We start from the raw sequence: 16,364 nt of genomic DNA on the forward strand, positions 1-16,364 counted from the left end.
TTGAATCATAAAGAGAGCCTTTACGAGCTGGTATGGTGAAAATGTATATAAACAAACTTGTCACTTATTAAGTGTACTAAAATATAAAGTAGCCTCTTCATTCATAAAACACAGCATGCTTAACATAGCTTATTTCTTACAGATACAAATATCAATTACAGTGTATATCAAAACTAATTAAGATTGGTGTTTATGAATGACGACCGTACCCTTTTTTAAACATGCAAGTATATTCATACAAAATAAGTTGTTTATAACCAGGTACCGTAGTCAAAATCGACGGAGCAAAGTCTCTGCATCGCAGCCAAGCCCCTCGCTCTTTCATCGGCGCCTTGTTTCATTCTCCTCATTTCCGCCTCCTCATCGCACTCGTAAACATAATCGTTATAATAGATAACATTGACATTTACTTTCTCAAATGATTCAGTCTTTTCGTCAAGGGGTCGGGTAGGCCGTTAGCGCCAGTCGTCACAGAAGCTGACGGCCGGAGCGGAGTGGTGGTCTCGCTGAGGTACGAAGCACGCGCAGGCTGGCGGACCAGGGGACGATAGGGCTGAGCCAGGGCCAAGGGAGCCCCCGCATGAAAGACGCGCCCGGTCACGGATGTTTTGAATAGAGCGGTTCGGGTTCCACCAAGGTTCTATTGAGTCTTCGGACTGCGAGGGCCTGTCGAGGCCTGGTTCTGTAGGAAAATGGAAAGTCAACTTCTATTGGAAAAAAGGTTTTTGTAAACTAAGTTTCACACGACTAAGCTGTCTGTGGTGGTCTGAGATATCAGTACCTGAGTATCAGTAGTAGTATCAGTAGTAAGTACATATTTAGTTAGTTACGTGACTTTTGACATCGGTGACGCTGCCGGCCTAGCCAAGGTTACAATCGCTATCACATCGACAACGAAAAAGCATTATGTCTCTCTATCACTCTTCCATATTAGTGCGACAGTGACAGTTGCGTTTCGATCGCTACGGAGCGTAACAAGCGATCGGCATCTTGGCTACGCGGCCAGACGACTTAGATATAGGTTCCTAATGTTTGATAGTTGTGAAACTCAAATTCTAGTAGACGTCATTGCCTGCTTGCTAGGGATAGTATTTCATCACTACCCACGACATATTAAGTAACGAGTAAGTAACGACATAATAAACACTGGAACTAAGTAATAATAAATGTACAGACAGATGTAGTGCATACTTGCATAGTTATTTTCCATCGTTATTCACGGAAACGTACGAACGTGTCTTACTATTTCAGTCAGTCTCGGTACAAAAAGTACTGAGGTTGACTGAAGTAGCATGACAATGCGAAAATTTTCGAGAAAAGACGTTGGAAAACAATTCTGCATTACAGCTGTATTATTACTGTGATAACCACACTAACACGAAACGCCACGGTTGAATTATATTACACGGTTAAAAATAAAACAATAAACCCTCTGAAACTGTTGATTAGAAATGTAATTTATTAATACAAACAAATTAAGACAGCCCTTCTGTCTTAATAACTTCTAGTTCGGAAACTTGATTGACATTTTACTTACGTCAATATTTGAATGAAATCATTTCAAGGTTGTCTGGGAATTTATGTTCAGTAAAGACAGTGGTTTAATACCGTGGATAAGTTATACTCATCAAAACTTTCACACGTCTGTACTAACCGCAAACTCATAATTACTCATTAATTTAGTAATTATACAGGGTGTCCCTAGCCATTGGACAAAGTCGAAATGTACATATGCATTAGGGTATTTAGAACCAGTATACACAGTATCATAACAATCGGTGTAGCGGTTACGAAGAAATTAACTAATTACGATTTTTTTACTTTGGAGCAACCTGTATGTGTTAGTAGCTCCTGAGGTAATAAATAGTATGAAACCTTCTTCGACCGTTTTGATTATCTTTTTTATTTATGACATTAATAAGATTCTGACTTTTGACAAATGTCATCATTGCCGCACATTTTCAAACAAATTGTCAAAAGCACTGCCAATGATTGATACAGTATGTTTATTTTTGCTGTCGATTATTGGAAATAATTTTTGTTTGAAAATATTTTTTTTTATCTTTTGTTCTAATTAAAAAAATATTACCGTTAGAACATTTCTGAGAAGTAACCCTACATGGGATTTCAGGGTTTGTCCAATGGCTAAGGTCACACTGTAAAAAATTAGGTACCTACACATAGCATTAAGTATACTTTACCCACTTACAAAGATAGAGACCAAATTGTACAAGTTGCCTTTAGTCGCGCTTAAGGCAAGGGAGATATGTGCACGTGCCTTTCGAGCTCCCGAAAGAGAAAGAGGCAAGATTATGTTTAACATCGAGTATGACAAAGATGAATGGTATGAGAATTAATCAACAAAAACTGATTCATACGTTAATTCATACGGTAATGAAATAAATACGGAAGTATTTTTTGTGCTCCTTTAATATGAAAATAACCTATCTATTCTATAGTTATATCTATATTTAGTTTTGTATCGACCAACCTACTCAGGAAACGTTACAATTAAGTATACGAAGAAATTCCTGTAAATTTGTACGACTAGGTATCTACTTATTCTCTCATATAGTTTGCATTATATATTTTTATTTCTAGAACAATAAACACAGGCCGTTTAGATACAATTAACTAGTACCTATTCTTAGAAAGCTATTCTAATTTTACTTACGATATCGGGAAAGAGAGTTTTTTCTCCTCTCATGGTCCTCTCCGACCAGCCACCAAGTTTTCATGTCGCCCTTACCCTAAAACAAATTATTTGACTATAAAACTAATCGATATCGTAAACCAAAGAGAATAAAGTGTATAGAGGCGGATTTTCAAAGTAAATTATGTAGCCACTGTAAATTTACTGCCATCTTTCGACAGAAGATTAACACTGTTAGAACGCCATTTGACTTTGATCCTTATTCTTTCACTGATATGTGTTAATTTGTTAAATATTGAAATTAACGCTTCTACTCGACTGTAGGCCAAAGGTTATGGCGCCATCGCTCGAAATGGCGAGATGGCGTTAATATTAATATTTAACAAGTTAACACATATCAGTGAAAGAATAATGATCAAAGTCAAATGGCGTTCTAACAATTTGTATCTTTTGTCGAAAGATGGCAGTAAATATACTGTAGCTACAATAATTTACCATGACAGTAACGCTCTATTTCAAATTCTCTTTGGTAAAACTAATTAATACGAGAGCTTGGCAAGCACCTTAGGGAGAAATGGAATGACTCCCGTTTTGAGTCATGGCTTGTCCAACAGGTCTCCATCGCCATATAGAGGGGTAACGCTGCTAGTGTGATGGGGACAATTGGACCCGGCATGGCTCAGAATGGGTTTCAGTTTCTTAAGTTTTGTAGGTAGGTAGAATATATTGTAATTAATTGATTACTAATAGTTACCTATTTGGCCGTCCTAAATGTTATAGACGTATCTGAAGGACACATGATTTCGGAATTGTTTGATAAAGAATTTAATATATATGTTCGCAGTAAATTTTCATTTGAGTTAAGGTACGTCCATTTTACTTAGGACGGCGGTATAAATAAATAAATAAATAAATTCTGTGGCCCTAGTGAGGAAGGGTACAAGTCTCCCACTTAGGTGTAAAAGGGCATAAGTGTTACGTGGAACTTACACCCTTTGCTCCTGCGCTGCTGGAGTCTTGTACCCTTATTCGTTAGGGCCACAGTATTACACTTTAAAATTCCAAAGAATAGCTCTAGAACTTGCAAATATCGAATATAATAATATTTTATATCTAAGAATTTTGTAACGATATTACTTAATTTTCTCTAAATCCTTAAGTTAAATTTGAAACGTTTAATAGAATAAAACGGATTTTAAAAGTGTTTCGTCTGCTAAAATCGTAAACCTTGTGACCCCATTTCAAGGACAATCGAGATTTACGACTTTAGCCCACGATTTACCTAAAATTGCACTAGAGGCAAGGTATCTTCTTTATGGGTTGAAGTAAAAATGTCGCGATCCATCATGAGTGGCATCAAACTTTAAATGACAGTTTACGATTATCCTTTTTTATGTGCTGTCTGCGTCAGTTATTCTATCACTCAGTGACTTTTGGTACCTTTCTACAATATTTTACTTTGATATTCACAATACCACTCTACTTAAACTGGTACCCGCTGTGTTGCTTTTGCAGGTTTACGTTTCGCTTCTGACTTGTATCTCCCTCCCCCCGCATTCCACATTTCCTTTTAATGGGACCTAACGTTGACCCCCGTGGTATTCACAATGCACCTCTCCTGGTACCAGTCGATCTGTCGTAACCATTATACGTGCCGTTGTTGGCATGAATCTCCGTTGCTTCTGTTAGGGTCGGTTGCACCAAACCATTCTGTCACAATTCAAATTTTATCGTATGGGAAGTTCCATAGTTCACTGCTGACTGACGCTGATCAGTCCGCTAAATGTGGTTGGTGCAACCAGCCCTTAGTCTAATTTTTTTAAATTGTATCTATCTTTGACGTCTAAAGTAATATAAAGTAAATACACTTTACTGCCCCACAAAAGAAAAATTCAATTACAGGTACCTTGATATTCACAATCCCCCTCTCCTTGAAATGGTACCCGCCATGCTGCCGCAGCAGCTTGTACGTGTCGTTGCTGACGTGGATCCTCTGCGGTTCACCGCTCGACTCCATACGCGCCGCAGTGTTGACCGTATCCCCGAACAGGCAGTAGCGAGGCATTTTGACACCCACGACGCCCGCGGCGCACTGCCCACTGTGTATACCTGTGGAAATATACTTACGTTAGATGTTTATTTTATTTATTTATTACTCAAATAAGTGACACAGCATTACAGTAAAAACTAAGGCACTGTGAAACTACAAAATAAGAATACAAGAAATCAACAAAAAAAAAACTACAAATGAAAAACAAATTAAACATTATTAGATTTAGGCGACGACGTAACAGCGTGGCTCCGTTGCGTCGTCTGATGTTGAGATTCACTGTTCGGTTCTTTGTCTTACAGTGCATTAATAAATGATACGCGCATGTGTATCATTATAGGATAGGTACTGTAATAGCCTAATAGCAAAATGCTAATCTACATAAATTAACTATGCGAAAAAATAAAACATTAAGGCTAATAGTGTTTAAAATCCTCGTAAAACCCAGGACAATTTCCAATTTAAGTTTTCTTTTATTTCTATAAGAGTTCAAAACTCGGAGTTGAATTTGTACAAATACGCGGGACTTACGAGGCTATTATGTTAATTCATTTTTATATTTGTTTTGGTAAATCAGAAATATTAAAATTGTATTATATAAATATAAACATTTACTGAGGTAAAAGGTACACTAGTAAATTTATGATTTATTATATTTTAACACAATGCATGGAAAAATACTTATACGTAGGTAGTACAATACATGACAAATGAAAGGTTAACAGTTCACATTAGAATTTAAATTCTGCACTTTAAACATAATGTTTCATTGGCATTGTTTGCACGTAACATAAAAATAATCTGAATTTCTTATGATGTTCGACATAAAGACGACAATTGCTTAAATTATATTAAATCCTTCTCTGCAACAAATGTACTATAAGTAGACGATCAAATCATTGAATCAACAGTACCTTTCTTGGTGTCTTTCAGAACTTACGCAATGAGTTTCACCGATAAAGTGGCAATAATAACTGGGGCGAGCTCCGGGATCGGAGCTGCCGCAGCCATAGCATTAGCCAAAGAAGGTGCTAAGGTAGCTTTAGTGGCCAGAAACGAGGAAAGACTCGGCAAAGTATCTAAACAATGCGAAGACCTCGGTGCCAAATCTCTGATCATCATAGCGGACGTAAGTAAAGATGAAGAAGCAAGGACCATCGTGAAGCGGACAGTGGATCACTTTGGAAAGATAGATATTCTAATAAACAACGCTGGGATAGTTGGTATCTCATCTATGCTAGACGAAAACATAATCCAGTATTACGACATGGTCATGAGCACTAATGTACGTGCAACGGTTCTTTTGACAAGTCTAGCTGCTCCTCACTTGATCGAGACGAAGGGTAACATCATTAATATCTCAAGTATAGCTGGTATGAAGGTACCTGGGAAGAACTATATGTGTTACGCCGTATCTAAAGCTGCACTGGACCACTTTACACGATGTACCGCTTTGGATTTTGCTCAGTTTGGCGTCAGGGTGAACAGCGTAAACCCTGGCCCGGTTAAAACTGACATAGTAGCAAACGCGGGTGCTCCTAACCCGGATAAATACTGGGAGAGGTTTAAGCAAGGAACAGCTCTGAAGAATATATCAGAACCCGAAGAAACTGCAGATCTGATTCTGTTTTTGGCCAGTGACAAGGCTAGGAGCATCACTGGTTCATCATTTGTGACCGATAATGGTATGCTTTTGATGTAAATACATTTTGTAGTAATTACAAGCACAAGTTGACATAATAATCAAGCCTGTAGGTAATATAAATCTGTAAAACATCTCAATGTATAGGTACCCCGTAACCGTACGATACTTATACTTATTCAATTCTTATATAGTTTAATGATGATTTTTGTGTTTTTTCTTGTTACCATTTTATTGTTTTAATATTGTTTATATAAAGTTGTAAATTTACGCTCTGTAAAATAAGGATTAACTGTACCAAATAAGTGTTTTAGATATTATTAATTTCTCATTGCCTTTGTAATAATTTATCTTTGTACATATGTACAATCCTAATAAGTTAAATTAATTCATGGTCATGGACAATCGTTACAAGCAGTCAATTAAACTTGTTCAACTTTCATTGGAAAACTTTGAAGAAACACTTTTTAGACACTAATAGTCTTTTCAAGTCACTTTAAACTTTGCGACATTTAGAACGAACTTTAAATAGGTAAGTAATTGTTTAGTTAAAAGTTGATTAAACTAACTATTTCAAAAGAAGCTTCATGGAGTGTTTGTGAAATGTGAATGAAGGGAAAAATTAAATATAACTCCTACAAATTATTTGAGTACCTCTCTCTCTACCGTATGCGTTGTCAGTTGGGGCATATATTATGTAGAGACGGAAATTAAATTTTAATGTCCTTTTCTAGCATTGGAGGTTAAAACATGTTTTTGTGTTTTTGAGTGATTCTCAATGGCATCGACAGGTTAATGAAAAAAATTTTACTTTTATGAATGAAAAATAAGTTTTACTACTTCAAGTACCCCAAATTTTCAAAAGGGAATGGAAAATGAAGAAGTTATTTTCAAGACTTACAATAAACTATACATTGAACACAGGTTAAAGTTAAGCAGTTGACAATGAAAATTACATTCTTTTTTATTTTTTCTCTTGAACGGATAATAATACGAATGTCTCACTTTTAGCATAGATGAATAAACCTTCATATAATATTAAAATGATATTATTACATTAGGCCCCATACCAAATTCGTAAAATAATCGAGACAAGTTAAAGTTAACATTCCGTTACAAACCCTAGAGCCTCTACCATCAGTTTTAACATTGACATAACGCTCACGTCTACGTAATTTACTTTCTGTACATCTCGCTTCCACTATTGCTCGCATATGCGAGTACGAGCGAGATGCATAGAAAGTAAGTTACTTAAACGTGAGCGTTATGTCAATGTCAAAACTGGTGGTAGCCGTACAGATTCCTGCCTTTAACCACTTGTCTCTACGAAACTACAACACTTGGGTCATGATGGTACTCTACGGTGGTTAGCTTGATACTTACCTAATATTTTGCCATAGTTATGATCTAAATAAAATTTTCTGTGTATCAGTCAGATGCAATACCGCGGATGTACAGGTTACAGTGAAAATATCCTTGGACTAACTTCGTGCGTGAATATTGTTGTAAAATATATATATGTCGGCAGGGCCGGATTAACCCTAAGTCAAAGTAGGCAACTGCCTAGGGGCCCCGCCTCGGCTAGGGGGCCCCGGCGGCTCAGCGCGCACCAAATAAAATTTTGTTCCATAGGGTCAAAATTCATAAGTAATTTTTTTATTCTTAAAATAATGAGTATACTTTGTTATTGCTTTTTTTTCGATCAATTCTTTAAATTAATGAAATACTGTAATAAAATTGAAGCAATACGTTACAGTTTACGGGGCGTATTCTGCGTACCTGTTGTAAAGTTGTAATAATAGGGGATTTCAGGAAAAATGGTTCACTTTTATTCGAACAACCAACAACTTTCGTGTTATTTCGACTCAGAATCACGAGGACTATTGATTAAAACCAAGAAAAAGAAAGAATACGAACGTGTCCCCAGTTTTTCATAGGAATGCTCGACCTTCAGCTTCACTTTTTACCTCAATTTACCATTGGTTTGTGTTTCACATCTCCTCTACTTCAGCTTAGCCTTTGGCCTCGCTGCGGCCTGCAGTCTCGCTTTTTAATACAATGGACATTGGTTCGTGTTTGTGCTCTGAACTATTTATCCTGAAGTCTGATGAAGCACGGCTTTGACTTCGCATGAAAGCTCGCCTCACTGGGGCACTTCGGACTTTTAGGCCCAGATGAAGATCGATACCCAGCCTTTTAACACGCTTTCACAATTTGCGATATATTGTTAACAAAAAATTTCGCGCTCGCTGCGCTCGCGTTTATTTTTGATTCTTTACTTGACCCTGTATCGTCTACATGTTAGCTTGACTAGTGAATGAATAGAGTTAGACCAAGAAAAGTCTGCAATTATTTTGATAGCATACGCAGTGCAAGTGTTATTTATACGTCATAATTTCATAGAAGTTTTGACGTTTAAAATAACACTTGCACTGCGAGCGTGCTATCAAAATTGTTGCAGGCTTATCTTGGTCTAACTCTAGTAATTTAAGTAATTTTAACATATGGAAATTATTTATTATTAGGTTGATTCTAATCATGTGGCTCGGCGTTTGGTCTTATGGTCGGACAATTGCTGTTCAGCCTCGCAAAATATTAACTATTGAGAAAATCAACTTTGCAGAACTGAGCTTAGCCTTTAGCCTCGCTTAAAATTTGCCATTAGAGGTAGATAGGCAAGTGACGCTGAAGCTCACATCTTTGGTATTGCACTGGGAATTGGCCTTGAGCCTAAAGGCACAGTACACTAAGAACAGTAGTGAATCTAAGGCCGCTCGGCAAGTTATTTACCTACGCTTGCGTTGGCGCTTAGGGTTGTCACTTTTATTTTTAGTTAAATATTATTTGCGTATTATGAGTAGCACTAGGTTTCTATTTATATAATATAATGAAATGTTCTAACAATTCATAAATGACGTATAAATAAAACGCTATTTAAATATTTACATTAGGAAATGGCATTTATTAAAAAAAATATAAATTCAATACTGAAAAAATGTTCCTCCGGTTTCTGCATGTTCGGAACGCTTTACTGTTAGCGGTTAAAGTCAAGTAAATTATCATCCTTACGTATAACATTAGTAAAAAGGTTTTAGGGAAGCATGGGCAGGGCATCGTAAATTCTATGTCTTTTAATTGTTCCTAAATTGACGTGCCGATTTTAATGTTGATGTGGTCCTTTTCAAACGCTTTGCGAAACACCTTCTCCATCCTTTCTATATTCACGACGAAGTCATCGGGTGGGACTCTGAGTAATTTCGATCTGTACCATAATTCCTGTAATTAATGTATTGTGAAGAATGACAAGTCCGGGTTTGAGGAGTCGTTATTGTGACACCCAAAGACACTAAGTACAATATTTTTTTCCTCTGTTCGAAGTCATGATCAAAAAAATTAAGGCCGGTAAGAGCAGGCAAATGCGAGCGGGCGTGCAGCGTACTCGAATGCGCGCGATCACAGTCGCGGTACGGCCCACACTGCCGCCACCGTATTCCCCCGTATATTATGCTAATGTGTGCGTGGCAGCGCGTGCGTACACGGCGCCCGGCGCGCACGCACACATTCAAGCCGGCAGCGGCACATTTCTATGAAGATTCACTACTGTTCTTGTACTGTGCTAAAGGGCTCTCCCCACACTTGACGCGACGCGGAAGCGGCAAAAACCGATAGAATAAAGCTTTATGTCCACGCAATAAGAGCGAAAAGAACATCGTTCGATTTGGATCGGCTCGGCCTACGCCTGAAAATTGAAATTAAAAACGCAAACTTAAACTTTCCCTGTTCCCTATGCTGTGTGCAGAATTGACTGTAGGGGGCCCCGAGCCTCGCACTGCTTAGGGGCCCCGACATGCTTAATCCGGCCCTGTATGTCGGGGCGTGACTCCAGAAGGACGTATTGCAGCGTTACAGTTCATAATTTTTGACGCCTGTATACAATTGATTAGCAATGTTTGGCTACTAGCAATGTTTGCTGTTTGGAAGTTGTAACGAAATTCATAACGTAGAGAGTAACGCCATCTATTGGCGTGTTGTTGAACTAAGATGACAGGTAGAAGGCTTTGGAACGTCAAGAGGTTTCTCTTGGGTGAACGTAGGCACGAGTTGGCATTTTTGTCGTTATGTTGGTCAAGCAGGTTGACCAATTTGACGTTGAGGCGGGAGCACTGGAGCAGCGAGGCTCCACCGCTGGTGTTTCTTCTTGATCGGACCGCGCTAGAGAACGGACGTACTCGTTAGCCAACCTCGTGCCTAACTCGCCACGTTCCTGAAGGCTTATACCTGAAGGATTATTCTGATAGCTTATAGAATCCAACGTGCTTTAACCATTTAGCTAAGTGTTTTATTCCAAGTGTTATTTTGATTTCTTACGTGTGATTAGAACCTTACCTTTGTAAAATAAAGAGAAGAAGTGTTGTTTTGAAAAGATGTGTCCCGCCGAGTTTGTTGCCGGTCCCAAATAGGGCTAATCTTCTCGGGTCAGAGGTGTACGGTTCGAGCCGGCCTAGCTTGACTTGAATAAAGACTTGAACGATTTTATGCGATCCTTTTATTTGAGTGCAATCCAAATACATCCCAATAACGACTAGATATTTTAGTAGGCACTAGTATGGTTAACGAGTTCGAATGCTTATTTCATGCACTGGTAGCATACTAATTTAGCTGTGAAGTAATACATTGAGGTACTATGCCCACCGCAGTCGCCCGTGCCTCCGTCATATATATAAGGCCTGTGCAATGTACATTTTAAAAGGTATTGTTTATGTAGTAATTATAAAGCATGATATTTTATTTACATAAATTGGTGCTTATAAAATCTAAAGAACTAAAACTGGAAGAGCGATGCTTTTGGACAAGACAGGTTACAGTGAAAAGTGCTACTCTTTATTTTTTATAAATATAAGTATTAAATTTAAATAAAAATAATGACTTGGCCTCGATAAACATTGTTTTAGTTTATCTAGATACATTTTTGTTACATATGAAAAAGAGCAAATAAACATATATTGAATTCAAAAACTCGATGACAGGTTAAGATGCCACTTTTTTGAGAATTACTCTTTTTCATTATAACTTACCGATTCGTATATGAAGTCGAGCGGCTGGCATATTCCTCATTCGGATCTTAGGCACCGCATCCAGCACGTGAAGCGCTAGCGAAGCGACCTCGGCCGCGTGCCGCGAACAGCGCTCGGGTACACCCCCGACCACCATGTACGCGTCACCTATTGTCTCCACCTGAACAAAGTGTAGGTGTTATACACACAAGAAAATAAAGGCATAGTTAATTTTCGTTTTTTTTTTCATACAACATCATGAAAATGCTGCATGTACCATTTGATTGTTGTAATACAGGCATTATATTTATGTAACTACGAAAACAATTGAAACATATGACTGACCATGTGACTACGTACAGTCACCTGCAATAATATGTTACTCTTCGAAGGCCGCAAATATAGGTGACACGCTCTTATCGCTCTACAAATAAGATCGTGTCAGATATTTTTGCGGCCTTCGTTGTGTAATATATTATTGCAGGTGACTGTACAAACAGCAACACTCTTAACTGTCCATCGATGGACCTTACATCTTTTGTAATAAGGTTTAACGATGGACAGAAAAGTGTGGGTGATGGTACAGAAAACCTGCGCCATTCACTTGCGGCACTTGCGCATACAACTTATTTAAGAGAAATTGTAGTTTTTAAAACTGAATTTTAACACAATTTTAACGAAAGGCAAATGCCATGAAAACATGCCACATTCACAGGGAAAGTAGACTATATTTGCTAGGGCCGACTTTAACCAAAGCCTTAAAAGGTTAAAGTTGGCTTGATAGAAATCAAATCATGAAATCATGTCTTATTTTCATTATTATACTTATTTTCTTCATACTACATCAGTTTTACTTTAGTATAAAATACTTAGCTAGTGATAGAGATCTGACAAACAAAATTATACAGGGTGTCCCTAGCCATTGGACAAAGCCGAAATGTACATATGCATTAGGGTATTTAGAACCAGTATACAAAGTATCATAACAATCGGTGTAGCGGTTACGAAGAAATTAACAAAATACGATTTTTTTACTTTGGAGCAACCTGTATGTGTTAGTAGCTCCGGAGGTATTAATAAATAGTATTAAACCTTCTTCGGCCGTTTTGATTATCTTTTTTATTTATGACATTAATAAGATTCTGAGTTTTGACAAATGTCATCATTGCCCCACATTTTCAAACAAATTGTCAAAAGCACTCATCATCATCATCATTTCAGCCTATATACGTCTCACTGCTGGGCACAGGCCTCCTCTCATGCGCGAGAGGGCTTGGGCTATAGTCCCCACGCTAGCCCAATGCGGATTGGGGACTTCACATACACCTTTGAATTTCTTCGCAGATGTATGCAGGTTTCCTCACGATGTTTTCCTTCACCGAAAAGCTAGTGGTAAATATCAAATGATATTTCGTACATAAGTTTCGAAAAACTCATTGGTACGAGCCAGGATTTGAACCCGCGACCTCCGGATTGAAAGTCAGACGTCATATCCACTCGGCCACCACTGCTCACAAAAGCACTGCCAATGATTAATACAGTATGTTTCTTTTTGTTGGCGATTATTGGAAATAACTTTTGTTTGATAATTTATTATTAAGATAAAATAATTAAAAAATTGTTCTAATTGAAAAAATACCGTTAGAGCATTTCTGAGAAGTAACCCTACGTGGGATTTCAGGGTTTGTCCAATGGCTAAGGTCACCCTGTAAATAAAAATATATTTTCAGAGTTATTGAGATATGGCGTTATACATAAACGCGTTACTGGCCTGAATTAGCTATTAATCGTTTGTCTTTATCAGTTATTTTGACTTAAATGTACCTATTTGTAAGAAAGGGATAAAACTTTATTTAAGTAAATCAGGCCCGTAAAGTTTTATGATTAATGGGGCCCACTGATTAACAGTCCGCCGGACGGTATCGGCCTGTCAGTTGTTCGGAACTGTCAAAATTTTGTTCTAACTGACAGGCCGATACCGTCCGGCGGACTGTTAATCAGTGGGCCCCTTAAGGGTGATAGAAGGTAAATACCCGCTCAATGCAGCCATATCTTTCATCGCAATTCGCGCGGCGCGCCATTTCTATTATTTCAAAGTGCGAGATTACGAAGTATTGAAGGTACATTGGTTTGTTTACATTACAATTTCTACTGAGCTACACTTAAAGTTTGTGAAGCTTTAGTTTGTAAGTTTTGATTACAAACAGACAACGGGATGTTTACAAAATGGCCTTGCTACGATTGGCAGGGCTTGGCCCTTAATTTGAATCACACTGCCGGCAAGTCCCTATTTCTCAGCGTCTGTAGTGAAGGCCGGATTGACGGGAGAAATTACGTGTTGACGTTTCAATAGTGCGAGGACACATATTATTTAATAAGTCGATGTCGATAAAACAGCACGATAATGTACTATACCACCGTTATGAAATTTAGAAATATTATAGTTGAACACAAAATTAAAATGAAATGAGGTTTACTTGGGTAATTCCGAAATTCGGAATATTCCGAAAATTACTAATATAGATGGTCAAGCAAATCTTGTCAGTAGAAAAAGGCGCGAAATTCAAATTTTCTATGAGACGATATCCCTTCGCGACTACATTTTTCAAATTTGCCGCCTTTTTCTACCGACAAGATCTGCTTGACCAACTTTATCTACCAAACGCGGCTACATTAAGCTGGCCATACACACTAGGGTACCCCTGCGCAGTGTTACCTGTGCAGTTAAACTGTATTATTACTGTAGGTATTAAGCACTAGGAAAAGTGCATTTTGTCTCCCGTCAATCCGGGCTTTGGTAGTGATGCACTATTATTTCAATTATTTTCGTTTTCAATTTTTACTTTTTTTATATCTATGCTCGATTATTATTGTTTGACAAACTTTGAGTGTAATTTCCGTATGCAAATACGAAGCAATTTCAATGTTATCTTATACACTCAGGCTTTCTCACGTTTTGTGTAGGTGTTGCTACTGTCGATGTAGACTGCAGTGATGAGATCTTATCAAAAATAATTGTGTTCTTTCATGTTCCGTCTCTTTTACTTTGTTTCTTTACTAAATTGGCAAAAAACTAAGTCACATAAATAATTTAGTTAAATCATGTCGGCCTGTCCTTGTCGTATGTCACTCAAAAATTCTAATGCCACACTAACGGGAAACGTCGTTGATTCTCGCAATAATGGACACTTTTTCATACGGCCACACTGGGATTATCGTTTCCCGTTAGTGTGGTCCAGGCATAAGAAATATTAATTCGATTTGTATAGCACATGTTTTACAGAGCTCCGACTTAGTTTTATTATTGAAATATTTATGTTATGGGGGTACATTTTAGTAAAAAATAAACCGATTACTAAGACCGAAGTGATCTCATAAGTGCTCATTGAACAAAGGTTTGTACTAAAAATGAAAAACAAATCTAAAAATACCTAGGTACCGTTTAATAGATTCGAAGATCTGCTACAAATAACATGCAACAAAGGCTTGCGATGGCGGCCAGGCGCATAAGTAACGTGTCCTTTTCATCTTTATTGGAAAAAAATATGTGATAGTAAATAAAAATATACACGTCCCTGCTGGGCACAGGCCTCCTCTCATGCACGAGAGGCCTTGGGCTATAATCCTCACACTAGCCCAATGCGGATTGGGGACTTCACATACACTTTTGAATCAAGTATAGCAAAAAGGTAAAGTGAAGTGAGGGGCGCAAGTAAAAAACCTTAAAAAAATATGAGTATTATGACACTGTAGCTCTGACCAACTCACACAAGTTTGGATGAGTTATTTTCACCGCACTGGATATAACGAAGATAGATCCTCGCACAGCAACACGCACTCCAGTTGCACGTCCTTTTTATCGAATTACATAGTACGCCCACATGACTCGCTTTCCTCTTAAGATTCACACGAACCTGCCACCGAAAGGCCGCTCACACAAACGAAGTTACTTATGCTCTCATTTTAAAATGATATGCAAAAGTGTCATGAAACTCATGAATATTTACATGTCATGTACATATTACATAATATTAAAAATAATTTGAAATAGAGGAATATTATCATAGTAAATTATCTAGTCAGTACATTGACTGCCATCTTTCGACACAAATGATTAAATCTTTTAGAACGCCATTTGACTTTGATCCTTATTTTTTCACTGATATGTGTTAAAGGATGATGTTCCGCTCCCATAGAAGTTTGGCCCAACATTCGCTAAACATGGGTGGTATATATTGTTAGGCTCCAAACATGAAATAAAAGTACCGAAAGTTATTAGAAATTCACGGACACTTCACAGAACATTATAAAAGCGGAATTTCTCTACGATTTTGAGGTTAGGAATTCTGCCTTGTATCTGGCCATGTTTAAATATTATTATGCCTTATTACAAGGAAATAAGGTGCCGTAAATAGTGTAAACATATCGATGATATTGGGCGTTTAAAGGCTGTCAAGGAACAAAAATCGAATGAGTTGGTATTAGGTTAATAAATTTTTTTAATAGATATTAGTGATTTTCAATTTTTTTAATATGATAATATATTTAATACGCCTTCCATAGATGAATAAGACATAGCCAGCGAACCGGAATAGACTATAACAGCTAGAGTTGTTTTATAGTAAAAATGGTTATGGAATCAAATGTAAAACCAATGGGTTAGTAGAGTCTGGCTACTGAAATATTACACAAATGTTTGGCGGGAAATTCAAAAAATCTTGGGCTGGTCACACTTTGTGTAGTAGGAATTATAGTTTTGATACTAGAAAATATTTTTGATTTTCTGTGCACACGTAAGGTACCTAAGGATATAAGTTAAATATACGTTGACGTGCACTCAAAGTCAGCTCACATAATTTCTACCACTATGAAAAATACAGTCAACAATAAACACATATGTTAACATTTTCTCACCATATACCATTGTTACAAGGCGAAAAATGAAATGTAGTATAAATAAGACCT

At 37.5% G+C, this 16,364-nt stretch overlaps 2 protein-coding genes across 2 annotated transcripts in view; one reads left to right on the top strand and one right to left on the bottom strand.

Annotated features, from left to right (window-relative positions):
- Positions 1-241: 241 nt before the first annotated feature.
- The window catches only part of LOC134791284 (guanylate cyclase 32E), a 107,340-nt gene continuing 91,217 nt past the window's right edge, over positions 242-16,364 (bottom strand). The window contains exons 17-20 of the mRNA XM_063762279.1: positions 11,421-11,580; positions 4,560-4,762; positions 2,675-2,750; positions 242-682 (exon numbers count right to left, since the gene is read on the bottom strand). Of these exons, the coding sequence (XP_063618349.1) occupies positions 456-682; positions 2,675-2,750; positions 4,560-4,762; positions 11,421-11,580 (666 nt within the window). The 3' untranslated portion in view covers positions 242-455. The remainder of the gene's footprint in view (positions 683-2,674; positions 2,751-4,559; positions 4,763-11,420; positions 11,581-16,364) is intronic.
- LOC134791843 (uncharacterized oxidoreductase TM_0325-like) lies at positions 5,577-6,408 on the top strand. Its single transcript, XM_063762974.1, has one exon. It carries the CDS (start codon positions 5,647-5,649, stop codon positions 6,403-6,405), a length of 759 nt encoding a protein of 252 aa, XP_063619044.1. The 5' UTR covers positions 5,577-5,646; the 3' UTR covers positions 6,406-6,408.

The sequence above is a fragment of the Cydia splendana genome, chromosome 6, assembly GCF_910591565.1.
Source record: "Cydia splendana chromosome 6, ilCydSple1.2, whole genome shotgun sequence".
Taxonomy (NCBI): Eukaryota; Metazoa; Arthropoda; class Insecta; order Lepidoptera; family Tortricidae; genus Cydia; species Cydia splendana.